This window comes from Chionomys nivalis, chromosome 10 (assembly GCF_950005125.1).
Source record: "Chionomys nivalis chromosome 10, mChiNiv1.1, whole genome shotgun sequence".
In the NCBI taxonomy this organism is placed as follows: domain Eukaryota; kingdom Metazoa; phylum Chordata; class Mammalia; order Rodentia; family Cricetidae; genus Chionomys; species Chionomys nivalis.
Genome location: NC_080095.1, coordinates 23729013 through 23756482, shown reverse-complemented (window position 1 = coordinate 23756482; position 27470 = coordinate 23729013). Strand labels below are relative to the sequence as shown.

The following is a 27470-nucleotide window of genomic DNA, read 5'->3' as shown; positions in this document are numbered from 1 at the left end:
ATTCGCCAGATGATCACCTTGAACCATAAACCAGTCACATCAAAGACCCTTTTCCATGCCAGACATCATTCACAGGCTCAGAACTAGGCCAGGAACATCTCTGGGGTCTGGAGAAGCATTACTTTACCTCCCACAAAACCCAAAGAGTTTATTTTATTGAAGTTTTTCTGAACCTGAATCCACATGGTTACTAGTCTGCCAGCAATAATAGTAATAGCAACCATTTATGCTTGGAAATTTTTAAAGCATCGAATGCATATTATCCCATTTAATTCTTTCAACCACAATTGATCCTAAATACTATTATTATTTAAGATTTATTTTTAATTGTATGTGTGTGTGCATGTGTGTGTACGAGTGCACATGTGAATATAGATTCCCAGGAAGTTCAGAAGAGGGTTCAGATCTTCTGGAGCTAGAGTTACAGAGTGTTATGAACCTCTGACATAGGTGGTTGGAATAGCATTTAGGTCTTCTGGAAGACCTAAGTATGTGATCTTAACTACTGGGCTCTTAAACATCTCTAGCTTTTATTGTTATTCTCTTTTAAAAGACTTATTTATTTATTATGTATACAGTGTTCTGCATGCCTGTGTACCTGCACGACAGAAGATCCCATTATAGATGGTTGTGAGCCATCGTATGTTTGCCGGGAACTGAACTCAGGATTTCCGGAAGAGCAGCCAGTGCTCTTAACTTATGAGCCATCTCTCCAGCCCTCTTATTGTTATTCTTTTTTGTGTGTACACGTGTGCATTGGGTGTATGTATGTGTGTGATGGGTGTCTTTCTCTACTGTTTTGAACAGTAATTTTTGGAGATGGTCTCTCACTGAACCTGGAGTTTACTGCTTTGGTTAGACTGGCTGTCTCTGGAACCTCCCATGATCCACCTACCTATTGTGGAATAATCTTTTTGTACACTGTGAAAATTTGTCACTTGGATTGGTTTAATAAAAAACTAAATAGCTAATAGCTAGGTAGGATTTTAGGGGCAGAGAGAATGCTGGAAAGAAGAAGGGCAGAGAAGGTAAACAGACAGGGAATGAGTTGGACACACAACATGGGATAAAGGTAAAAGTGACGTGGTAGAATGTGGGTTAATAAAAATATGGGTCAAACTAAGTTATAAGAGCTAGTTAAGAAGAAGCCTAAGCTATCGGCTGAACTTTCATAATTAATAAAAGTTTTTGTGTGGTTATTTGGGAGCCGACAGGCAAGACAGAAAAATCTGCCTGCGCCTACCTCCACCTTCTCCCCGGCAGTAGTTACAGGCATGTGCCACCCATGCAGCTTTTACAGTGGTCGTGGGGATTCAAAGCCAGATCCTCACTGAGCGCAGCAAGCTCTTTACCCACTGAGCCACCTCCCCAGTTCTCTAAATACTATTACTAGTTCTAACTTAGAGATATTAAAGGACAGAGTGACACTAACTAGGGTGGTGGGGAGTGACTGAGCCCTGACTAAAGTCTAGGCAGTAAGCTTCAAAATCCTTGTGTTTGGCCTCACGTTACTAGTAAATGAATAAATGAGGCAGAGCTGTCTAGTTTTCCTTAGTGTGCTCTTCCCTAGATCACATAACGTCTCTGAGCCTCAGTTTCACGACTAGTCAAACAGTAACAGTGCAGCGTCTTCTCTGCACGCCGCAGGCCTGCTGTGAGTGCACACTGAGTCAGGTGTAAAAGCAGGGCAAGAAAGAAACCCAGCGCCCTGAGCACTGCTCTTCCACATCTCACTGGTGGAGACAGAACTGAGACTCAGGTTTCCTAGCAGCCGGGCTACTTCCATTCCAAGATGGTCATGGGAACACTTACAGACTGAAGCCATCAAATTGAGCATTTCCTCTTCACCAACCTACTTTCTAATAGCCAGCATCAAAGCCATGCCTATGTCGTTAGTCAAGAAACCATGTCAAAGAGTGTCACCAAATCTCAGATGACACAGTTATAGCGTCCAAATATGCAATCCTTCTTAGCTGGAGCAGGGTCAGGTTCATAAGTAATATTTACTTTTTGTGATGGATCAAGGATCAAAGGGAAGGGGTCGGTTTCAGAAATTAACAGCGAATGGAAGCCACACGGGCTTCGGTCCTGTCACAGCCTTTCTGTCGGACTTTCTTTTGTGGGCCCGCCAGCCCTAGTAATGACACAGAGATTATTATTAATTATGAAAGCTTTGCCTTAGATTAGACTTGTTCTGTGCTAGCGTTCATAATGTAAACAAACCTGCTTTAATTAATCTATGTTTTGTCATGTGACTTTTTCCTCTCTTCCATTCTGTATGTCAACTTGCTTTGGATCTTGCTGGCATCTCTCCTGTGCCTCTGGTCCTAACTCTCTGAGTTCTCCTCCCTCTGTCCGGAAGTCCTGCCTAACCTCTCCTGCCTATCTATTGGCCGTTCAACTGTTTATTAAACCAGTTACAGCGACACATCTGCACAGTTTAAAGAAGTATCCCACAACACCCCATGACTTTGCCCCCTCCCCATCATATTTCTGCCCCTTTCCATGGCTCCTTGACTACTACTCTTTGTAGACTAGGGAACATAAACTCAGGTGTTAGCTGTGGGCTCACCACCAATGATTTCTATTTTGAATTTCAAAAGAAACATTGGGAAAAAAAAACAGTGAATAGTGGGGAGATGCACTCTATCAGATATTAAGACGGACATTAGTTACCCCTTCTATCCTTAGGGAATATATTTCAAGATGCTTGAAACCTAAGATAAATATCTGACTTTGTATAACCTAAGATAAATATCTGACTTTGTATATTCTGTTTTCCCTCTATAATTCCAAAATAGTTTATGAAGTAGACACCATAAGGGAGTCAAATGGGAACTAACAATAAATAAATAAATTAAGTAAAATAAATCTAACCTAAACACAAGCACTGTGACCCAACAGCCTACCTGATAACCAAGATGGCTGCCAAGTGACTAATGGGTGGTTGGTGTGTACCATATGGATACTCTGAGCATGGGGTGATTCATGTTCCGTCTCAGCTAGGATGAACAGAATGGCATGAGATAATCTTTACTTCAAGTAGAGCACAATTTAAAGTGTTGGGAAGTTTATTGGGGGGGGGATTTTCAGACCACAGATGATGGGCAGTAAATGAAACCATGAAAAATGACACTGTAGCTGGAGGAGTACTGTATAACTAAGGCATGGGAATATAAAGACAGGCTGGAAAAGTAGCTAAGTTGTTGGCCTGTGCATGAAGCACTAGCTTTAATCCCCTGCTTCACACCAGGAATGGCATACTCTCACTGAAGCTGAAGGCACCATGTAAGCTCCAGAGACAAAAGATCCAGATATCCTTGTCTCCAATCAGTGCTGGGGTTGCAGGCTCAAGCTGCTCTCTCTCTCTCTCTCTCTCTCTCTCTCTCTCTCTCTCTTTCTTTTTTGTGTGTGCTGGGATCTGAATTCATTTCTTTAAGATTGCACAGCAAGTGCTCTTACTCACTGAGCCATCCCTTCAATTCATCTTAGTCTTCAAAAAATTGTGTGTGCTTGTACACACACGTGCATGTGCATGCAAGCGTGTAAAATGGAGAGAGTGTGGAGGCTAGAGGACAACTTGTAGGAGTCAGTTCTCTCTCTCCACCTAAGTACATTCAACAGGCAGAACTCAAGGTGTCAGGTGTGGCAGCAAGCTCCTTTATCCACCGAACCATCTTGATCCCACACTCTCTTCTTCCTTCAAAAACTAATGTGTATGGTGTTTTGCCTACATGTATGGCTGTGTACCACATGTGTGCATTGTTCAGGAGGTCAGATGCCCTGAAACTGGAGTTTCAGAAGGGCATTAGCTTCCACGTAGGTTCTGGGAATTGAACCCTTGTCCTCTGGAAGAGCAGCCAGTGTTCTTAACGAAACTATCTCTTCAGCTCACCCGCCTTATTCTTGTTAGAACTAAATATAAACGAGTCTGCGAGCTCCTCTAGAGCAAGGCACTACTCCACCAAGGTCTTAAGTATCACTTTCTACTCACCCCACCGTGCCAAACACTAGCTTCGGGTACCCTAAGAAGAGCCGCTCTCGTCACAACCTGAACAGGTCCATGTTTCATTCTAAAAGGGCTGGCTCTAGCCTCTCTTAGTAAAGCCTTACTAATCTTTCAGGATTCAGTTTAGGTCTCTCTTCTAGAAGGCCCTTTGGGACTTTTCCCTTCCCCCAATGTCAACGCCGTAGGATTGTATTCCTATACCCCTGTCCCCTACCCTCAGACACACACTGCGCACTAATCGTCCGATTTGGCCACTCAAAGGTCCCGTAGGCCTGGGGAGCTAAGCTAACAAGGGCTTGTCCACATCAGCAGCCGGGCAGCAGGGCACACAGAGCAGCCACCAAATAACCGGAAAGTTACTCTCACAGGTGCATGACAGCCCAACCCACCGTCCTCTCCCCACTTCTTCACTCTCATTGGCTTAGCCTGTCCGCGCCCATTCCCCGCCCCCAGCCCGCCTCCCGGTCGCCTGGGGACGCGGAGAGCTCTGCGCACGCGCCGAGAGGCGGGGCGCGCCCCTTGAGGGCGGGGCGCGGGCCGAGGGAGCCCGACCGGGGCGCGTCGTTGCGAGGCAGTTGCGTCCTACGGCGCGCGCAGCCCCCCGGGCGGGGGCGGGGCCGAGGCGGCCGCTGAGGCGGCTCCCTGCTCTGGTCCCGCCCCCTCCGCGTGCCCCGCCCCCTCCACCCACCCCGCCCCCTCGGCGCGCTGCGCTCGGGCTCCCGCCGCGCTCGATCTCTCGCCGCCCGCGGCCTCTCGCTTCGCTCGCCCGCGGCCGAGAGCGGGACCAGAGAGTCCTTCTGGTGGGCGGCGCGGGGCTGCGCGCGTCCGGCATCCCGGGGCCGCTCGGGCCGGCCGGCGAGGGAGCCCCCCTCGGCGGTCCATGCATCCGCCGCCGCCCGCTGCCGGCGTCGCGATGGATTTCGGGCAGAACAGCCTGTTCGGCTACATGGAGGACCTGCAGGAACTCACCATCATCGAGAGACCGGTCCGCCGGAGCCTCAAGGTGCGCAGGGCCGAGAGACGCTTCCCTCAGGGCGGTCCGCCCGACCCGGCGGCATCCGACGGCCCCGGTCGCCGTGTCACCGCAGCCGCCTTTAGAGCCTCACTCTCCGCCGCAGCCGAGGGTCGGCCTGTCCCTGTCCCCTTGACTGAAGCCAGCCCCTCACTCTGACTGAAGCTAGCCTTGTCTCCTCACTGAGGCTAGCCCCTTCCTCGGACAGGGACCAGCGGGGTCCCTTGACTGCGGCCAGTTCTGTCTCGGAACTGAAATCAGCACTGTCCCCTGACTGGAACCAGCCCGTCCCCCGACTCGGTCCCTCGACTGCGGCCAGCCTGCGCCCCACCCGGCTCCGGCCTCCCCCGCGAACGGCCAAGCCGCTGTTCTTGTAGCCAGCCTCGGTGTGTCCCTCATCCGCAGCCGGCTTCTCTCTGGGTCCGTGTTCCCAGGTTCTGGACGCTGGCCCACTTTTCGGGTTCACATAGCCCTACCTCGGTCTCTCAACCGGACATCCCAGGTCCCATCCATTCACGGTCCTCACCCCGATCTCTTCGTACGATCAAGCTTGGGTCTCCTGGTGCCCAGGGCTGCATGGCCTCCCTTCACCTCCCGAAGACAGGCACCCTTCCCAGAGTTGTCCTAGTTTAGGGTTTCAAAGCCTCTCCCATCCAGAGTCACCATGCATCCCTTTCCTCCCAGCCCCTCCAGGGCTGTAGGTGGGACCCTGCTCCCCAGTCCCCTTGAGGGAGTCAACCTTTATTTGTCCGTCCCTCCCCTCATTAGCTCCCCCACCCCGCAAAGTCATCTTCCCAGCCTTCTGAGAGGCCAACCCTCATCCTTACAGACGGTAAACCTAGTTTCGGGACCCTTTCCCTCCTCATCTGGCCACTCCCTCATAGTTCTCTTGAACCTTTGATTTCCTTTCAGGCTGAGTCTCTTCGGCTCCCAACCGAGCTCCAAAGCTTGTCCTTTTCGATGCCATTCCACTCGCAGTCTATAACCCCACCCCCCCCATTAAAGCATTCCCTGGTGTGGAAAAATGCTTTAGTCTTGGAGGATTCTGTTGGAGATAAAAATATGTGAACATATGTATCCGTGTCCACATGTGGTATATATGCATATGAAGTTGGTTCCAGCGGGGTCCTGGACTCTGCCAGTTAGAGTAAAAACAATCCCCGCGCCCAACCCCCTCCCTACTGGAGACCTTGGTGTTTGCTATAATGTAGGGAATCATCAGACTCTGAATGAGTTGTCGTTGCTATAACTGAAACCTTTTCACCAATAGGGTCTTTGAGGGTCTTTGGGAGGCAAGAGGGACCAATGTTTGTACATCTAATTTGCATATTATACTTGACAGACACCAGAAGAAATAGAAAGATTGACCGTTGATGAAGACCTCAGTGATATTGACAGGGCTGTTTATCTGCTCAGGTATGTCTCAGTCTTTCTGTCAGATTGCCGCTCTTTGCCTGTGGGGCAAACAAGCACTGTTTCTGAAATGTCATGTTTCAATTGTCGATGTGTTCAGATTTACTCTCCCACTTGAACAAAGTACTTTTTTTGCATGCATCATAATTATGTTGTGAATTAGGTTAGGCTTGGGCTTATGAATTTGAGAACTGAAATCAAATAACATATCTAATTTAAAGAACATTGCCTGGAGGAGGAAAGCAGAACAGCTAATGGTTTGACTTGAATCACATCCTTTTAAAATTACTTTCCAACTTTGCTCATGCAGGAGTCAGTTAGGATAGATAAGATTTAAGGGTATCCAGTGATTAATTTTAAAGCTCATTGTAGAGTATGAATATTACATGCTATTTCCTATATAGAAAAATTTACAAATACAGATTTGTGCTCAGGATATATTTAGTTTTGCAGTATGAGTTTACATTGCACAAGTGTTTCTTTTTTAAAAAAATTAAATTGAATCTGGTCTCATTTAAGTTTCAGATCATCTCAAAGGCTCTATAGAATAGCTTCAGACAAATGGTTATGTTGTATTATGTATGCATCAGATGATTCTACATTATATCAAACACAAAGGTCTCCAGTCCCGTGCTGGGGGTGGAGGGCTGGGAGCGGGGACTGTCCTTACTCTTCTAACTTATAGACTTCAGGACCTTACTGGAATCAACTTCATATGCATATATGAACATACTAATACAAATGTTCAGAATCATTTAAAAGGTAAATATATTGATGAAAAGTCTTCAGAAATAGAAAATGTCCTAGGCATTTTGTATATATTTAAAATTATTTTTATCTGTTATGTGTTTTTTTCCTTTTGGTAAATTAGTCTTCACTTTTGCTGTTGGGAATCAGATTTTGAAAACTGGTGTTACCTCCTACAATGTCTATTCTCCTTGTTTCCTTTGCTTACATCTACTTTACTAGTTTCAAGTGCTGACCAGCTTCTTATTCTGTTCTTGATTATAGACGATGGATCACATTTCCAGTCCCATCATGTTTATTGAATGAGTATATAAGAAATTCCTTTTCTAAGATTCTTCCTTCTCCTCTTCCTCAGACTCAGGGCCTTGCCCATGTGAAGCAAACTGTTCATCACTGATCTGTATCCTAGCCTCTCTCCAGGATTTTTCTTAATTATTATTTATCTCCTGGTGGCACCTTGAGTTTCTGTTCTTGCTATTTATCAATATACCTACCATTCAGACCCTGTTGATTATGGTCTTCAATGAATATAACAAACAAAAACCAAGCCAAACAGATAGACAGGCAGACAGACAGACAGACAAGCACAAGGAAGTAAGTAAAGTGAAGGGGAGCTTGGTGGCCACACTTTAATCCCAGGAGAATTGCTGAGAGTTCAAGGACAGCCTTAGCTACATGGTGAGACCTTTCCTGTCCATTGGCTTTCACCATGATTCTTCTGCACATGACTAAGTAGCTGAAGAATATTGGATACATTTCTCTTGATATGCAGCAGTTAATGATGGAAAATAAGTCCTGCTTATTCCTGTGGCATGCTTTTCTTTTAGTGTAAACCCTTACTTATAATCAGGAAACAGAGTCGTACAGACTCCTCACTCTAGATGTCATTGATAAACCTGTTTTTTTAAGTTTGTTTTTTACTTTGCTTTTACTGTTGATTAGAGAACTAAGTTGTCTGTCTCTTCCTTCCTTCCTTCCTTCCTTCCTTCCTTCCTTCCTTCCTTCCTTCCTTCCTTCCTCCCTCCCTCCCTCCCTCCCTCCCTCCCTCCCTCCCTTCCTTCTTTTTTTCCTTCCTTACTTTCATTCTTTTTCTTCTTTTCTCCTCTCCTCTCCTCTCCTCTTCTCTCCCCTCCCCTCCCCTCCCCTCCCCTCTCCTTCCCTCCTCTTTTTTAGATATCGAACATAAGTTTCCCTTATGGACCGTCATAAAGGCCTTATGAGACAGACATACCTCATACTCCTTTTTAAAGAAGAGAGTTTAAAAAGAGATCACCTGTCTCCTTTAGTTTCTTATGGATAGGGGAACACTAGTTTGCTTATGTGTGGGTTCTTTTGTATTACTACCCTCTTACTATCTCCTGGGGGCAGGTGTGTTTGGGAAAAGTGGGGTTTCTTTAGAGGGGATTAAGGCAGGATTACCGGAAGGGTTCTTTCTTCCCCAGGACTCAGGAGGGGGCAGGGTAGTTTTACAGATGTATTCAAACTGTTTCTGTTAAAGCTTGCTGTCTTATCTGCTCTCTTGGAGTGAGCTTTCTATTTTAAATAATTTATTCTCTTAAAAAATTGTCTGAATATTTTAGAACCTAATTAGGAACTTCAGTCTTTTTCCTGTGTAGATGATTTTCAGGTTTAATTTTGAGTGCTTCACTATTCCTAGTTTTGGATTTGTGTATTAACTTGTTTGTTATATTTGCTTCTTTGGTTCTCTTATTGTGTATTTAAACTCTGGGAATCATTTAAAATATTTATTTTTGTATATGGATGTTTTGCCTGCATGTCTGTGCTCCACATGTAGTCAGTGCCTGAAAAAGGCATTGGATCTGATGGAACTGGAGCCTCTATCCTGTGAAAGAACAGCTGATAATTATTAATAAAATTAATAAGTTAATATAAAATAAATTAATAAAACAAATTAACCACTAAGCCATCTCTTCACCGCCCCCCATTCTTGAAATATTAATAATACTGAATTAGAATGTGTAAGCATCAGTAGGTGAAGCTTTACATTTGTGGAGGTTCTCATAGCATTTAAATTGAATCCAGCATCTATTAACAGACAAATTCATTGTTTACTTTGAAAGTGTGACAGGCCAGTTATCATTGTCATTTTAACAGAAAGTTTAGAACATTACGATGCTTGAAGATTTAGCACAGATGATTTTGTGGTTTTGCATAAATATGATGCTGATAGACCCATCTGTGGCATTTAGAACCGAAGCAAAACAACTTCCCAATAGTCACAGCTTGTGTCTTAGTCAAACTCAGAGCACAGCATCTTTTTCTTGTTCTCTCTCTTCTGTGTGATTTTGGCATGTATTTTAGGAATGTACTCAAAATATGTGAATAGTTTTATTAGAGAAGAGTCTAAGTATGCATACTGTATTTTCATTAAGTAAATTTTCAAATTGTTTCCTAGATAATCTTAGACCTTTAAGGCATTTAAAATCCTTGGTAAGTATATCCTGTTTGTTACTCACTTTTTTTTTTTTTCTAAGACAGGGTTTCTCTGTGTAGTCCTGGCTGTCCTGAAACTTGTTCTTTAGACCAGGCTGGCCTCAAACTTACAGAGATCCACCTGCCCCTGCCTCCCAGTGCTGGGATTAAAAGCATGCACTACCACTGCCTGGCTCTTTCTCACTTTTTAAAATGGCTTTTCTAAACTGTGCTTCACATTCCATATGGTTTTCTTTGAAGTGAACAATTAGTGGTTTTCATGTATTCACAGAACTGTGCAGCTAACACTACTGTCAATTTTAGAACATTCTCGTCTCCCTTGAAGCTTGTAGCTACATCTTCTGGATCCTTTCAACTTTTCAAAGCCACTTACTAATCTGTTTCCTGTCCCTGTGGACCTGCTTATTCTGTATTCTATAAATGAAATGGTACATGATATGGCCTTTGAATCTGACTTCTTTTACTTAGCAAAATGTTTTCAGGGTGATAGATCATCATTATTACATTCCTTTTTGTTGGTAGATAGTGTTTTATTGCATAGGCATATAGTAGTTCTCGCTTGACTACAGGCCATATGTTTCAGGGCCTCCTACTGGATGCTGAACCTGCAGAGTACCAAATCCTGATATTTAACACATTTTCCATTGTTGCCAAGTATATATATGGCCATAACTTTTGTAGTTTGAGGTTAAAACAGCAGCAAAATAAGCAGAAATGTCTTTTTCCTTATTATTTTTACATAACTATCTCTTTTTTTTGTTTGATTTTTTGTTTTGTTTTGTTTTTTGTTTTTTTCTGTTTTTTTTTTTTGTTTGTTTTGTTTTGTTTTTGTTTTTGTTTTTCAAGACAGGGTTTCTCTGTGGCTTTGGAGCCTGTCCTGGAACTAGCTCTTGTAGACCGGGCTGGACTCGAACTCACAGAGATCCGCCTACCTCTGCCTCCTGAGTGCTGGGATTAAAGGCATGTGCCACCACTGCCCGGCTCATAACTATCTTTTCTACCATTTGTTTTAGCAACCTTAGTATACAGTTGTTTTTTTTGATCCCTCTATTTAGAAGTTCACTTTCTCATGTAAAGGAAGCACTTCATGGCTTCTTTCTGGCATATCCAAATTGCCAGCCCTACTAGCCCTATGCTTTGGCCATTACTAAATAAGGAATACTTAAACACATACACACAGTACTATATTGCAAGACATTGCAAGAAGAATTTTTTTCATTTTTGCAGAAATGGCATGCTATTTATAAGTTATGTTTTTTTTTTATTTCTGGAATTTTCCATTCAGTATTTTCTAATAGTAATTGTGGGTGAATAACAAACCACAGAAAGCAAAATCTTCGGTAAAGGAGAACTATTGTACTACATTTCGTTGATCTGTTCATCAGCAAATGAACATTTAGGCTGTTTCTAGTCAGATCTGAACCTTTTGGAGCAGTAATGTTAATTTTTTTCACTTGGATCCATGTGGTCACCCTTCACTCTGCCTTTCCTCATTCCAGAATATCCCTTGTCAGACCTGTCTAATATTTAACATCCCAAGGTATATCTGCAATCTAGCACCAGGAGGCCTTCCCCAACATTAAAGCTTCTCTCAGCTTCTCTATTGTTTTAGTACTTATATCTCTCAAAAAACAAGTCAGGCGGTGGTGGTGCACGCCTTTAGTCCTAGCACTCGGGAGGCAGAGGCAGGTGAATCTCTGTGAGTTCGAGGCCAGCCTGATCTACAAGAGCTAGTTTCAGGACAGGCTCTAAAACTACAGTGAAACCCTATGTCGAAAAATAAAAACAAAGACAAATATTCATTTATGCTCCTTAACTTGTATGCCTTTTCTTTACCAGATTTCACACGTTTTTGAAGGACAAGTCATGTTCTGTTTTTAATTCTTTCTTGTTCTTTTTGTGATCTGAATATTTCATTTTGTTTGTTTGTTTTTGAGACAGGTCCTCTCTTTGTAACATCCTTCACTGCCCTGGAACTTGCTTTGTAAACCAGGCTGGCCTTGAACTCACAGAGATCCACCTGTCTCTGTCTCCCGAGTCCTGGAATTAAAGGTGTATGGCACCATGCCCACACAGTAAAGTATATTTAAGATGGTCAAAACCCCAGAGGAATTAAGCAACTTGTGGTGTGTGTGTGTGTGTGTGTGTGTGTGTGTGTGTATGTGTGTGTGTGTATGCGTGCACAAGCATGGATCGTGGGCAGTGGAATCAGGCTATATCCTATTCTATTATTCATTGCTTTTGTGACTATAGGAAAGTTACTGAAGTTTTGGAGATTTGATTTTTTTTTCATTTGCAAAGTGAAAATATTCCTATTTCCAAAAAATGTGAACTGTGTGGAGCACTGAGCACACAGTGGGTGCGCAGTTAATTCTAGACTTCAGCCTCTTTTCTGCTTTCCCTGCTTCTCCGTCTCTCAGAGCTTAGCATACATTTCAACATCATAAAGAGAATACTGCTATTGTTTTTTCCTGCCAATAATTTAATAAAGGATAAATAAAATTATCAACTGCAGTTTGCAATAGATCCCTGTTCGCTTCCTTTGCTGAGCATTTTCAACTGAGTGGGATTGACTTGCAGATATATTGCAAATGGTGCCCCGTCGTAGCAATATGCTATTGACATTTTGCGTTGAATGTGTTCATTAGATAGTGCACCTAACCCATATTTAAATGTTGCTTACTTTTAAAGCCACTTGAAAGTATTTTCTACTTTGTACTGTGAGTTTTTAAACATTTTGTACTCCGGCAGTGAAGGAGGTTCAGGGGCAATGAACACAGGGCAGTAAATTGTGATTCCCACTAAGAGCTCCACCTCACTCTGTAAGGTGGTAGCCAGGGATAGTACCAATGAGTAGCTTTCTGTCATCTAGGTTTTGATTTCTATCTTAGAGAATACCTATTCCTCTTAAGTAAAAATTTGTATGAAAAACTCTACTGGATGCCTACGTTTTAAAGAGCTTCTATTTCCTTACATGTCTTTGCTTTTTCTTTATTGTTATGATTTCTAGTTTTGAGGTCTTCTGCTTTCAGTGTTGTTTTAGTCGTTTATGGTGAGGTTCTGTTCTGTCTACCCTTTAAATACTTAAGGTAAAATTAATTTAGAATTTAGAATCTCATTTAAAGAGGGATGTGTGTGTGTTATCTTCTAAAGAAAACTTTGAAAATATACAGAAATGTTCAAAGGTCATAAATATATAACTTGTTTAACTTTCGTAAATGAACACAGCTAAGGAACTATCATCATTAAGACATATTATATTAAGACATCAAACTATCTATTTGATTGGCCCAGTAGCCTCCCATAGACTCATTCCTTTCCCTCCAGCTTCTTTATAGGAACCACAATCAGTATTTTGTTTGTTTTTTTGTGTGTGTGTCTAGTCTCTTTTGCTCAACATTAAAGAGAGGTTTATCCATATTGTTGCAAAAAGCAATAGGTAGTTTGTTTTCATTGCTGTATGATATTCTTGTAGGAATGCATCACAACTTATAATGCCAATGATGAATGTCTACCTTGCTTCTAGTTTGGGGCTTTTATGCATAATGCTGCTATAAGCATTATATATAAGCCTGAGGTAAAAAGATATATTTCTTTTAGTTATCTTTTCTAGAAATAGAATAATTGGTCATAGCATACTCCTATGTCCAAACTTGAAGAACTGTCAGCTTCTAATTCTGTCAACAGTGCATAAGTGGTCCCACTTATATATTTTTAGGAAACAAAGCAACAAACTTCCTAGCCCACCAGAGATAACTTAATAGTCATCTCAGTTAACAGCTTTTGTGTGTTTCTGTCCTTTGTCTTGACTTTCTTATGTCTGTTAGCTTCTCTTCTTCCCCACAGGAGAGTTTCTGTACACGTTCACAACTGGTACTTACTTTGTCTCGGCTTAGAAGACTCTTGGTTACATGAGTAATGAGATGTTTTATGTGTTTTTTTCTGAAAAAGAAGCAAAGCGAATGTTGGAGCTTCCCCCCCCCCTCCTGAAAGTACCACCCTTGTCCTGGTGCTTTTAATGAGCCCCAGAAGTCCTATTTTTTAAAAAACTGCTGAGATGACATCCTCTGTAAAATTGATGTCCAACTGATTTACCCTTTTACATAGAAATTCCAGTACTCCTTTTATTTGTTGTTTGTATAGGACCATTGTTTTCTGTATTAAGAGACAGTTATAGATAGAGCTCAGATACTTGTCTTCCATCATAGCAAATAGCAAATGACTTTAGTTCTTGGCAAACTGTGAAGTCCCTGTTTTGGAGTTCTAGGTCTCTGAATAGTAAGAGGCTTGGGGATGATGCCCATCTCTTTTTCCTTGTCTTCTGTTCTGAGGACAACTGCAGGAGGTATCTGCTTTCTTTTCCCCTTGTACTGAAGCTGCAGGAAGCGCTCTCTGTGAATCAGAAGGCAGAGCAGCCTCATGGGATCTGCAGGATAAGCTTCAAAATAAAAGGTGAACTATTTTCATCATTGTAAAGTGACCCATATAAAGTCATTGGAGAGGTTTGGAGTTTAATAGCAAGAAACTGTTATGAGAGAGCTAGGCAAGTTTTCATCTTGTAAGTACAGTTATCTGACTACTTACTAAAATGCTTAGGAATTTCTATAAGAAACTATTATAGAATTATTTAAAATAAATGATTATATGCATTTGAATACAATATAAGCCAAGTCATGTAGCTACAATAATGTAGCTATAATAAACATAAGTAAGTTTTACATACATGTATATCTTTACAAATAGCTAATCCATACATACTTTGGGAATGTAGTTAAGGATTGAATTTTATCCTAAAGAATACATAATGGGCTCCCAGTAAGCATTTGAAATTGTATTCCTTAGCTTGCAGTCTTAGTTGAAGTTAACAGTGGTTTCTTAATAAACCATCAAGAATTAGTGTTTATTATACAAGTGATAAAAGTCATACCTGTCTTCAAGTTGGGACTAAATGAAGGCCATGAAACCATTGAACAAACTCTATTAATCATTTAAATCTGTACATTTTTGGACATGGACATTTAATTTGTATAGTGTCTTTCATGGGTCATGTTGGCCATCAGAAGTAGGAGGCAAGGAGAAATGCTGAGGCTTAGTTTCTCATAGTCCCTGTTTCTGCCATTTCTTCATAAGACTCTAGTGTATGATAATTACATCAGAATTGTTAAATATCTTATGCCCTTCTTGATAACATGCCTCATAATTTAATCTTCCTTCTAATTAGAAATGTAAATAATGGAAGAGAGTTGTAGTGCACCTAGAGGTTACTTTATAATGATTCTTATGAATTTAAATTGAAGTATACCAAATATTTATCAAGCATGTACATGCTAGGCTTTTCCTGATAAATAAATGGGTGTGTACTAACAGATACCTGTATTCAAGGAAGTCATTGTTTAGCAGGCAAATGAAATTTATGAATTTTCAATGGCATAGAAGTCATTCCTAATTATTCACAAGTATTTTTTATCATTGAGAGTCAGTCATATGTGGAGACTGAGGCTTATTCACTTACTTTATTAGAGCTTAGGTAAATTGTGTCTCTTCTCTGAACCCAAGCCTTGCCTAATCTAAGTAGGAATATTAATACCTACTTGTAGGATAGGCAAAAGGACTAGAGGGAATGAATGTAGCTTGATAGAGTTGTGTCACGGAGGTTTCTGCCCCACCCAGTCCTGCAGCTGTTCAGTCCCAAAAAACCACAGAGGTCTACATTGATTATGAACTGATTGGTGTATTAGCTCAGGATTCTTATTAACTAATTCTTACATCTTAAATTAGCCCATAATTCTTGGCTGTGTTAGCCATGTGTCTTGGTACCTTTTATCAGTGAGGTGTTCTCATCTTGCTTCCTACAGAGGTTTCTGCCCCACCAGGTCCCACAGCCGTTCAGTCCCAAAGAAACCACAGAGGTCTACATTAATTATAAACTGATTGGCCTATTAGCTCAGGCTTCCTTATTTAACTAACTCTTACATCTTATATTAACCCATAATTTTTTATCTATGCTAGACATGTGGCTTGCTACCTCTTATCAGCATGACATTCTCATCTTGCTTCCTCTGCATCTGGGTGACAACTACAGACTAAGCCTTTTCTCTTCCCAGAATTCTTCTGCTCTTGTTGTCCTGCCTATACTTCCTGCCTGGCTACTGGGCAATCAGCGTTTTATTAAATCACTACAATATAAGTGACAGGGTACAAGACCATTGTCCCACAGCAGAGTTGTGTGGTCAGCAAATTTTTACTATTCCTTAAATCTCCTGTTTTCAGGGCACCACATATTTTACTTTTGATACAGAGGAAAATTTCTGTGCAGAAACTTTGTGTGGTCAGTTTTCTAGGTTATGATATCTGACCCCTCCTAAAATGTTGTGCAAATAGCTTTATTGAGTATATATCAAATAAATAAAACATACAGTTTAATGATTTTGAAAAACAGATACCTTGTCTGACCAGCATTTCAGTCAACATATAGAACATTTGCACTAGTATCCTTTTGCAGTTAATCTTTCTCCTGACCCTAAGCAGCCACTCATGTTTTTTTATGACTGTTGGTTAGCTTTACCTGTTCTAGAATGTAGACATGTGTCTTCATATTTTTTTTGGATAAGTGCTTTAGATATAATACAATGAGTCATCTGTCAAGGATATTTTTTTCATTTTTATAGCTTTAAGATATACTTGACATCCAGTAAACTATACATATTTAAATGGTGAAATCTGGTGAGTTTTTACATGTGTACTTATCTGTGAAACTATTATGAATAGGTAATAAATAATTTAGTCATCCCAGAAAGTTATTTTGTATTCTTTTGTCATGATTTTTACGTCTCCTAGTTCTTCCTCCACCCAGGATAATTGTTTGTAATAAGAAGCGGTGGGCTGCGTTCCTGGCGCCCCGCTGCCCACATGGTTAGCTTTATACCCGAAGTAATTACACGGAAACTGTATTCTTTTAAACACTGCTTGGCCCATTAGCTCTAGCCTCTTACTGGCTAACTCTCACATCTTGATTAACCCATATCTAATAATCTGTGTCGCACCACAAGGTGGTGTGGTGTCTTACTGGGAATATTCTTAACCTGCATCCATCTCAGAGAGGAGAGCTATGGCCACTGCCTGACTCAGCTTTCTTTCTCCCAGAATTCTGTTCTGTCTACTCCACCCACCTAAGGGCTGGCCTATCAAAGGCCAAGCAGTTTCTTTATTAATTAACCAATGAAAGCAACAGATAGACAGATGACCCACCTACATCAATTGTTGATCTGTTTTCTATTGCTGTGGATTAGTTGTCAATTTGAGGGATTCTATGGACATGACTAGTGAAGATTATCTACTCTTTGTCCAGCTTCCTTTATTCAGTATAATTTCATTGAAATTCATAATTTTATGGTAGTGAGACATTTTGTTTATCTGCCATTCATCAGTTGATGAACATTTGGGTAGTTTGGGGGAATTTTTGTAGTTTTTGAGTATTAAAAAACAAGTGACTATAAACATTAATTTACAAATCTTTGTGTGAGCTGGCTATGGTAGCACATACTGTGATCCTACAATGTGGGAGCTAAAACAGGAGGATCAGTAGTTCAAGGACAGTCTCAGCTACATAGTGAGTTTGAGGTTAACCTGAGATACATGAGACCATGTTTCATTTGTCCTTGCTCACTGTTTAAACACCAGAAGTAGAGTGGCTGGGTTGTATTCAGGGTCTATTATTACACTTTTATGAAATAGCTAAACTGCTATTTTTTTTTTTGGCAGCTTGTGTGAGCAATCTCCTTAATTTTAAGCCAAGATAATGCAGATGTAATGATGTTCCATAATAGCTATAATTTGGATTTCACAGTGGCCAGTGGAGGTCATGTGTGTTAATGGAGCAGCCATAAGCAGTCTTTTTTGATGATGTGTCTGTTTGAATCTTTGCTCATTGTTAGATATACTTTCCAAGTGTTTTCTTCCAGCTGGTTGCTTGCCTCTTAATTCTCTTAGGTGTATCTTTTGAAAAGTAAAATCTTTTAAATTTGTTGAGATATAGTTTATTGATGTTTTTCTTTATAGTTAGTATTTCTGTGTCTTGTTTAGGAGACATTTGCCTAACAGATTACCAAGATCTTTCCCCCTTTTTAAAAAAAGAAATGTTAAGAATTTAGTTTTTCCTGTTTTAGATCTATGCTCTTCATTTTAAGCTAAATATTCTAAATGTTACAAGTATTAGTTGTAAATGCTAAAAGGATTAGAATTAATGTTTCTTCAGTATGGCTTTAGTGAGGGCCAGTTTGTTTTTCTAAAGACAAGTATTTGGGTTCTGTTTCTGTCACCTAAGCTCTTCAGTTGCTAGGTTTCCTGGTTCAGGTGTTCAAAGTGATGACTGAGCCTGATTGAGACTCAGTCTAAGATAAGGAGATTGGACATCAGTTTCACATTCCAGCCACTAGGTGGTGCCTGCGGAGTGAAACTGATAAAGTGGGCAGGGAAAAGCTTGTGAGGCCTCAACCCTACATGAAGAACTATAGATAGGCAACGGAGGAAAGCTGGGAGCAAGAGAGGTGATTTTCTTCAGGGAAGAACACAGCAATGGGTTGTCTAGTGTCAAATTGTGTGTGAGTTAATTGATAAGTTAATTAGATTGATTCTGGTATCCACTCAACAATGTGTATGTTTCTCAAAGTATCCTGATGGCCATGTGTGTGTGTGTGTGTGTGTGTGTGTGTGTGTGTGTATGTAAGTTGTCAGTTTACTTTATAAGAGGTAAAACCTCACTATATTCTATATCTATATCGTACACAAATTTTGTCAGTTATGCTTCAGTTAATCTTAAAATCCCCCTTTTTATAGGTTACTTAGGATACTGATACTTCATATGTTATTAAGAGAAATGGTAAACTTGCCTAAAATAGTTATTTTACTATGAGGAACATCGAGAAGAAAATTGACTTTTTCATGAGGAAAACATGCAGGTGTGAAGTGAAGAGTTCTATAGGAAGTCGTGGAAGATCGTAGAGGACCAGTAGGTGATTGTTTTAATCAGATTCTTGCTTTTTGGAAATTATGCTTTCACACTGACAGTTGGATGACTTTGAACAAGTTTCATAGTTGCTTTCTTTACTGTCACAAAATGAAGGCCATGAGAGAGGTTATTTGTCTTTTTTTTTTTTATTTATTATATATACAATATTCTGTCTGTGTGTATGCCTGAAGGCCAGAAGAGGGCGCCAGACCTCTTTACAGATGGTTGTGAGCCACCATGTGGTTGCTGGGAATTGAACTCAGGACCTTTGGAAGAGCAGGCAATGCTCTTAACCACTGAGCCATCTCTCCAGCCCCGGTTATTTGTCTTTTTAAATCTTTGTATAACTCCCACATTCTATTATGTCCTGTTGTTTCTTGTTCTTCATGTCACAGATAACTGGTTGAAGGTCTCTTTGTTCTTTTGGGGTAGAAATCACAAGCAGGCAAGAGAAGTAGCTTCCATAGTGTTGAGCTCTTGAGTGCCAGAGGCTTACAGACCAGGCTTTCAAATCAGGAGCCCGTTTGAAAGCTATACAGCCTTGAAAACTAGGGACTCATGGCCCCACGCTTTCTAGGCCAGAGACTTACTTACAGCTTGGTGCTCAGGTCAGTGGTTTACTGTTTGGGCTGTGAATACCGGTGGCTCCTTGCACTCAGCAGCTAGTTTTGCAGCCCTTGAACTTGGGGTGTTGGTGCTTCTTAACCTTTGGCAGCCCGATAGACCCCCCTTTCAGCAACTCTGGCTGCGTCCTCCCCTACATGGTCTTTCTTATTCTGCTGTCCTTTTTTGTCACATTCCTTAGTCTGTACTCCCTGCCACTCTCTGGAACTCTGAAGACATCTTCTAACTGCTGAATAAATAGAGTGGCCTGGGTTCTTTTGAATGTTATTCTGCAGCAGGTTTTAGTTGCTGCTTCAGGATGCTTGGGCTTGAAAACCCAAGGATTCATCTATTCTTGGTATTCCCAGCTCAGTCTGCTCCACCTGTAGTAAAAACCCCAAATAGGCAATAGAAGTCCACTTGGGAGAAACCTTTATTGGTACCTAGTGTTGCAACACAAGGGGCAGTGCACCAGAGAGAAGCCACTGGAATAGGCCTGAAAAGAGTAAAAACCAGCATGTTTATGTAGCCATAGGGGCATGACATGGTTGTGAACAGCCTGTCACCAATCACAGCCTTACTTCACAGTGCCTGGCTTCTAGTACCAATAGCATGCTTTACATATACACAATAAGCACCATCACAGGCCTTTTGATGAGGCAATGAGGAGGTGCTTCTTTTCCCATCTTAAGTGAGATTAGCTGCAGAGTATATGACATCAATCACCCAGTTCACAGAGGCTTATTGTCATTGCACATTGGAATGGTTGTTCCTGAGCAAAGCCTCCTGAAACAGAATTCAGGACTTCTGTTCCTGACAGTTGGAGTAGAGTTTCCTCAGAACAATCATAGAGTGTTCAAAGCAGCCAACTGCTGTGATGACAGTTTAGCTTATTGGCAAAGAAAGGACTTCTTAAAAACATTCCTTTACTTATTTTCATATGTGTGCATGTGTGCATATACACGTCATAGCACACATGTGGCAGTCAGAGGTCTACTTCTGAGAATGGGTCTCTCTTTCTCCTTTGTGGGTCCTGGGGCTTGAACTTAGGTTGTCAGGTTTGGCACTAAATACCTTAGCTTGCAGAGCCATATAACTGACCAGGAAGGGACTTGTTTATTGATAGCGTTAGGCAATCAGGCACAAGGTTTTGCAAGCTGTCAATCAAGTGGCTGCCTGACTCATCCCAATAGGTTTTGACCATTTAAAAAAAAATCAGAGGGGCTGGAGAGATGGCCAAGTGGTTAAAAGCACTTACTGCTTGGTAGAGGACCCTGGTTTGATTCCTAGCATCTACATGGTGGCTCACAATTGTCTGTAACTCCAGTTCCAGGGTATCCAGTGCCCTTTCCTGGCACTGCACACCTGTATGTGAACATGCATACATACAGGGAAAACATTCATATACATAAAATAAAAATAAATAAATATTAAATAAACACCAAAAGATACTTTACAGTAATGACTGCATAAACTAACTTTCTTTTAAAAAGTTGGCCTATGTTGATTTTACCAAGAGTTCTGTACATGGCTAGAATGCACTTTGATATTTCCCTATTACTTTTTTTTATTTTTCCTACTGCCTGTCAGTGCATATTCCTAATAGTCTCATTTTTACTTTCAGGTTTCCCCATCTCCTGGATTACATGAGAAAAAGCATGCAGTACCTGTCTTTGTGGGGCTGTTTTAATTCACTAGCATGATGATTTCTAGTTCCATTTTCCTGCAAACAGAATAATTTCATCTTTCTTTATGGCTTGGTATACATACATAAATACATACATACATATATATATATATATCACATATATCACAAAATGACATATACAATGAATCTCCATCCATTTATTCATTGAGGGGCACTTAGACTGAGTTCATAACTTGGGTATTGTTAGTAGTGTATCCTTAATTATGGGTTTGCTGGTCTCCACAGTAGCTGTCTTTGATTCTTTTAGGTATATACACAGCAAAGGGAATTCACATTCCTCACAGTACCTAAAAATGCCCAATCCCCAGCTCAAAGCCTGGGTGAGGGGTTGGGTAGGGAGAAGGAGTCCTTGTTCCACAAAGCTTTTCCAGACTGACTTAGTTGGCTCAAGATCTTCTAAGTATTATAATTGATTTGTTTGTATTGTATTTTTTCTAACTCAGTTCCTTATTTACCAGCACATCTGTCAGATGAGCAGCCAGGAACTATTATGTGTTATTTGGACTCTGTGTGGGTCATATTATTCACTCTGGATTTTAGTCATCCTCTCCATGATATCACTTCCAAATCTGGAGTTTAGGTAGCTGTCCCTAACCTTTTCCCCATGAAATTCAGGCCAAGATACTTTGCTGGCCCTCTGGTATTGTAGTTCCACAATGTCTCCTCTAGAATGTCTTGCTGGCCTTCCAGATGTAAAATTGAATTAGTCACTTTTTAGTCTACATGTGTTTACTTGTTATTAAAGCCTGACTGTCCTTTTATATCATTTCAATTTTTCTCTTCATTTTCCCATCAGTACTCTAAGTACCCAGCCACTAATTGCTACCTGACAAAATCTAGTCTAGGCATAAAGCATTATTAGGTTGTGCTAGAGAATTGAGACCAGTGCCTGGAAGCCAGCATTTCTGAATAAGTGCTTCCTTCAAGGCTGATTCCATCAGACCATTTGTCTTCTGTAGTTCAGTAACTGAGTTTTGTCCTTTCCTGCAGAAGTTACTGATCACCTCTTTTTTATAGGTGCCAGACTTCAGGTCTCTGTCTCCCAAAGGTTGCTTGTCTTGTTACTTTCCCTTCTGAGATTTTCTCTTACATTTTCTTGCTTGATCTATCTCTCCTGTTATGCCATAACATATCAAAAATACATCTTAGAAACATTTTTAAAGGATTTTCTTAAAATAAAAACAAACCTAAACTTATCTTAAAAACCTAACAGGGAAGAGCTTCTGGACACCTTTGCATTTTGCATACCTTCAAACTTTCAGCACCCAACCTCAGGAACAAAAGCAGACCTTCAACACATCCCATTTACTGTGCAAACTACTACAGAACTATGGTCTTCATTATTATACTTTTCTGCCTGTATCCTCACCAGTAGGAATACATTTTAAGTTGTGATTGGCTGTATACAAGTGCACTTTGTGTGTGTGCTTATTAGTATATGTATTTATAATGAAAATTTAATAGTAATTATTTTATCTCTATGTCTAATAAAACATCAATGCTAACACCAAAATAATCTTAATATGGAACTATAAAATGGGAAAAAATCAAAGTAAATTACATAAAATTAAGATTTAATGATACCTCAGGTGTTCTTGTATTTTATAAGTTAGTTCTATTCCAAGAAAGTGGAGGTTTTGTCCTCTGTAAGTGTTGTGAGGTGTGAGGAGAGGGAAACTTAAGCTAATTCTGTGATGTGAATTTGAGAGTCAGAGGGCTGTTTTGTGTCTCTGGTAAAAAGGTGGCTGGAAAACCAACTCCGTTTTAGGTAGCTGGAATTTATTCCACAGCCAGTGATCTCTTTGCACTTGATGATGTGTTTAATAAAGTTGAGGAATGTGGCTCTTTACAACTAGTACAAACCCATGCTGATAGCAGAGGGCACATAGCAGGAATCATCAGCAAAATAAATTTTATAGCACTGATATCAAATAAACCATCTGACAACCTTTGTGGCAGTATCAACTGAGATTCTGTTTTTGGTGGAATTGGGGATCAGACCCAGTTGTGTGTGCTAGGCAAGTCCTCTCCCATTGAGTTAATCCTCATCCCAGAGAACTTCTTTTAAAAAGATTGTCTGTTAATCTGCTTCTTGTAATAGGATTGTGATCTGAAGGGATGCACGGCCATAGATTATAGACTTAAAAATTGTAGGTTGAAATCTTGCCCGTAATCTTTACTAGTTCATAACTTTGAGTGCACCGCTTTCATTCCTTGCATCTCAGTTTACACAATTATAAGTTATAACTATATATATTTAGTGTAAAGACTAATAAGATACGTAGGGATAGCATTTTGCCTCATTTTGTAAGCAGGGCCTGCAGTGTTCTTTTTTCTTGTATTCTTGCTTTAGTTACATTAAAATAGATATGTTGATTTTTTTGTGATACTAAGCATGGTGATTATAAACAGGTTTGATGGTTCTCTGACTTTATAAATATTTTAAGGCATCGTTTTGAAGATTTAATGTTGGCTTTGATGAATAAAGAAATAAGTAACTATATAAAGCTTAGTTTTTGTTATGATATCAAAGCAAGGTCTGTTTAGCACCCAGTTCCTCATAAATTCAAACACATTGTCACAGTAATTTCTGTGTTGTGTGATCTTAAGTGAAACTCCTAGGAAGGGCTCCTTGACTGTGTATGAGCTAAGGTCATTTAAACCCTGCACTTAGTCAAATAGTAGTAGTAAGCAGAGTTCTCAGATACCGTAGTGACTGTGTTATCCCATCTTTTGTGGGTAGCATCTACTTCACTTCTTTCTTTACTGACTAGTTTAGGATTAAGTAAACTATGTAGGAAAAAGGGAACATTATGCTATATAGTTAATATTCTTATCATGGGAATCTGTCTTCTTTTTGAATTTTGAGCTTTTAGATGGTTAGAGTAGGGTACTAGACTAATGACAATATTTAAGAATATAAATTCATTGTAATTGCTGGGATCAAACCCAGAGTTCCTTATATGCTAGGCAAACATTCTTCTATTAAACTACATACCTATCTTTGTGGGATTGTAACTTTGTGGGATTGGACAAGGGTTTTATGAACTAGAACAGCTAACCTCATTTTCAGAGACTAGAAATAATGAATTTTCCCTCCCTCCTTCCTCCCCCTGCTCCTCCTTTTTTCCTTCCTTCCTTTCTTGATAGAGTCTTACTATGTAGCCCAGGCTACCCTTGAACTTCTATCTTTCTCATTCTCTCTGCTGCTTGATATTTATTATAGGTATGTGCCACCATACGCTGCCCTTCCCCCTCAGACAGACAGACAGTCAGACACACACACACACACACACACACGCACACACACACACAAATACTCAAATCAGTCTGCCTTCCTTCCTTCCTTCCTTCCTTCCTTCCTTCCTTCCTTGGTTGTCTCAAATTGATTATCACTTTTTGTATCTTTCCACAGTAGGGCACATAGCCTAGCTTAGGAGCAAGAGTGGAGTGAATGAAGTGGAAGGAGAAGTTCAAACATGGTTGTACATTATTAGTTATTTTTCTTTTCTTTGTGGCTGTGACAAAACACCTGGTAGAAATGACTCAGTGAAGAAGATTTGTTTTGACTCATGGTACAGTGGGATGGTGGTGGAGGTAGAATAGTGGGTGACTTCATTTTTTGGTGGAGAGAATTGTGACATGCTACACCATGGTAGTAGATGTGAGCAGAGGTAGCTAGACCAGAACCCTTGATGTCTGTAACCCTTAAAGACTGGCCTCTAGTGTTCCATCTGCCACTGGGGCTCCATCTCCTAAGTGTTCTGAGGTCTCACCAAATAGCACCCCTATCTGGGGACCAGGAGTCCCAACATGAGTTTGTATGTATCCACACTTCCAGCTATAGCAAAGGCTATGTAATGTAGTGATTGGAAGCATAGGTTTTGAGTTGTACAGATGGATAGCTTTGGAACCTTTATCTTCCTAAAGAGGAAATAGAATGTAGCCTGTGATAGTATCTATCCACTTGCTAAGATAATTGTGAGAATTAGCTTACGTGAAAGTAAGTCAGGTGTTTATTAGCATACCACCTGGTATGCAGTATAGCAGACACTATTTTATCTTGTTATTGGGGAGAAGCAAATAAATAATGTTTTTGGTGAATGTGTAACTGATGTAATAGTGAGGGCAGGGTTGGCACAGAAAAAAAAGAAAACTAGCATGTTAGTATTAGAAACTGGAGAATCCAGAGCTGAGGAGTTAGGATTGTGATGGGTGTGAAACTGGTCTTAACCATGAAAAAATGCAAAGTCAAGGTTCTGGCCAGCAAGCGAGATCAGAGTTTAAGGTTCTGGACATGGTAATAAGATCCAGCTTTTGACAACAGGAGTGAAATGCGGATGTGAAGTAGAGATAAATAACTATTTGCTGTGTGCCTTGTGCCAGGTATGGGAGTGTATAAGATCTGGCCAAAACACCCTTGACTAGAAGAAGTTGGAAACTGCCCTTTGGTCACTTAGTCACCTGAGTAGTGTTTACTATTACAGCAGAGAGGGTGGCAATCAAACTTTATTGTGGTAACAAATGCTTGAGTTTTTTATTGGCTTAATGTATCACGGAAGAGACTTTTTAAAATAGGTGCATCTCCCAAGGGAAAGCAAATAATTAGTAGCACTAATTTAGAATTTGAAAGATAGCTGTCCTACATCCATTTATTTAGTCTTATATTTTTCCCTCTTCACTTTTTAACCTCTAGTGTACAGCTTAGATGGTTAACCCAGTTCTTTTCAGTGTTAGAGAAATGTCTTGCTGACTGGCTTTAGAGTGAATTGTTTGAATCCTTTTTGTTTCTTAGTGAGTATCCTAAAAATAAGCATGCCCTAAACACTAGGGCAGAGGGAAGCCATGGGGCAGCCCATGAATGTTCTTCATGCATCACTTTCAACAGAAAACTGGAGGTTTTGAAGTCTTGAAAACTTAATTTTTTAAACAAAAAGGGTAAGATTAATTGGATAATTATTTAAAGATTATATATGCTGCATTAAGTAAATGATTTTACACTAACACCTCTATATTGTTCTGGGTCCCTTCCACTCAGTGATGGTAGTGCAGATATGAATTAATCGCACACACTTGTTATGTTTACCCTGTCACCAAAGTTAGCAAATGCTAATCACAGGTTCATAGCCTTAAGAAATTCTAGTTCAGCACTCTACTTTAGCAACCAAGCCTACTGTTCTCTGTGTCTCTTTTGTCCTATTGGCAACCATTTTCAGATTGTTCCTCATACTTTTCTTCTAATGCATATTTACGCAGAGACTCTTAGTTGGGTTACTGTTCAGAAACACTCTGACCAAAACAACCTGGGGAGGAATGGGTTAATTCAGCTTACAGGAACTCAAGCAGGGTAGGAACCTGGAAGGAAGAACTGAAGCAGAGGCTTTGAGGGGTGGTACCTACTGGCTTGCTTCTTGTGGCTTGCTCAGCCTACCACCAGCCCAGGGAAGACACCACCCACAATGCACTGGTCCCTCCTCGCTCAATCACTGATTAAAATGCCATTGCTGGTGGGAGTGCAAACTGGTACAGCCAATTTAGAAATCAGTATGGTGATTTCTCAGAAAATTAGGAAACAACTTACCTCAACATCCAAAGGATGCTCAATCATACCACAAGGACATGTGCTTAACTATGTTCATAGCAGCATTATTTGTAATAGCCAGTACCTGGAAACAACCTAAATGCCCCTCGATCGAAGAATGGATAAAGAAAATGTGGTACATTTACACAATGGAGTACTACACAGTGGGAAAAATAATAACATCTTGAAATTTGCAGGCAAATGGATGGATCTAGAAAACATCATTTTGAGTGAGGTAACCCAGACCCAGAAAGACAATTATCACATGTACTCACTCATAAGTGGCTTTTAGACATAAAGCAAAAAAAAAAAAAAAAAAAAATAGCCTACAATTCACAATTCCAGATAACCTAGACAGCAAAGAAGATCCTAAGAGGGACATACATGGATCTAATCTACATGGAAAGTAGAAAAAGACAAGATCTCTTGAGTAAATTGGGAGCATGGGGATTAAGGAAGAGGGTAGAAGGGGAGGGGAAAGAGAAGGGGAGTGGAGAAAAATATATAGCTCAATAAAAACAATTAATTAAATAAAAATGTATACAGAAAAAAAAAGAAAAGAAAATGCCCCATAGACTTGCCTACTGCCCAGTCTTATCGAGGCATCGTCTCAATTGAGGTTCCTCTCTGATGACTATACTAGCTTGTATCAAGTTGACTTAAAACTAGTTAGGACACATTTATGCTGCTTTTGGTTCTATCCCTATCGCAACATCAGTACTGGAAGGATGGATGAAGAAGTGAGCACGTGTGTTCAACAGGCTGCTTCATTTGCACAAACTGCTGCTGTGATTCTGACTGGTTCCACTCATTCTGCATCTGTGGTGACTCTGTAGGCTCTTTCTACATTTATGTCCTACTTTGCATTTTATTGTTGTGAGAAGCACCATAGCCAAAAGTAACTTGAAAGGAAAAAAGTTATTTAATTTTATAGCT

General features: G+C 40.5%; 1 protein-coding gene across 3 annotated transcripts in view; it reads left to right on the top strand.

Moving 5' to 3' along the window:
- The first annotated feature begins 4653 nt into the window (after positions 1-4653).
- The window catches only part of Ppp4r4 (protein phosphatase 4 regulatory subunit 4), a 94739-nt gene continuing 71922 nt past the window's right edge, over positions 4654-27470 (top strand). Inside the window, exons 1-2 of one of the 3 annotated variants that reach the window (XM_057783292.1) lie at positions 4654-5012; positions 6364-6437. In XM_057783292.1, the coding sequence (XP_057639275.1) occupies positions 4890-5012; positions 6364-6437 (197 nt within the window). In that variant the 5' untranslated portion in view covers positions 4654-4889. Of the gene's footprint in view, positions 5013-6363; positions 6438-27470 lie in introns of those variants that run through there. The other 2 variants (XM_057783293.1, XM_057783294.1) reach the window with 2 other exon arrangements.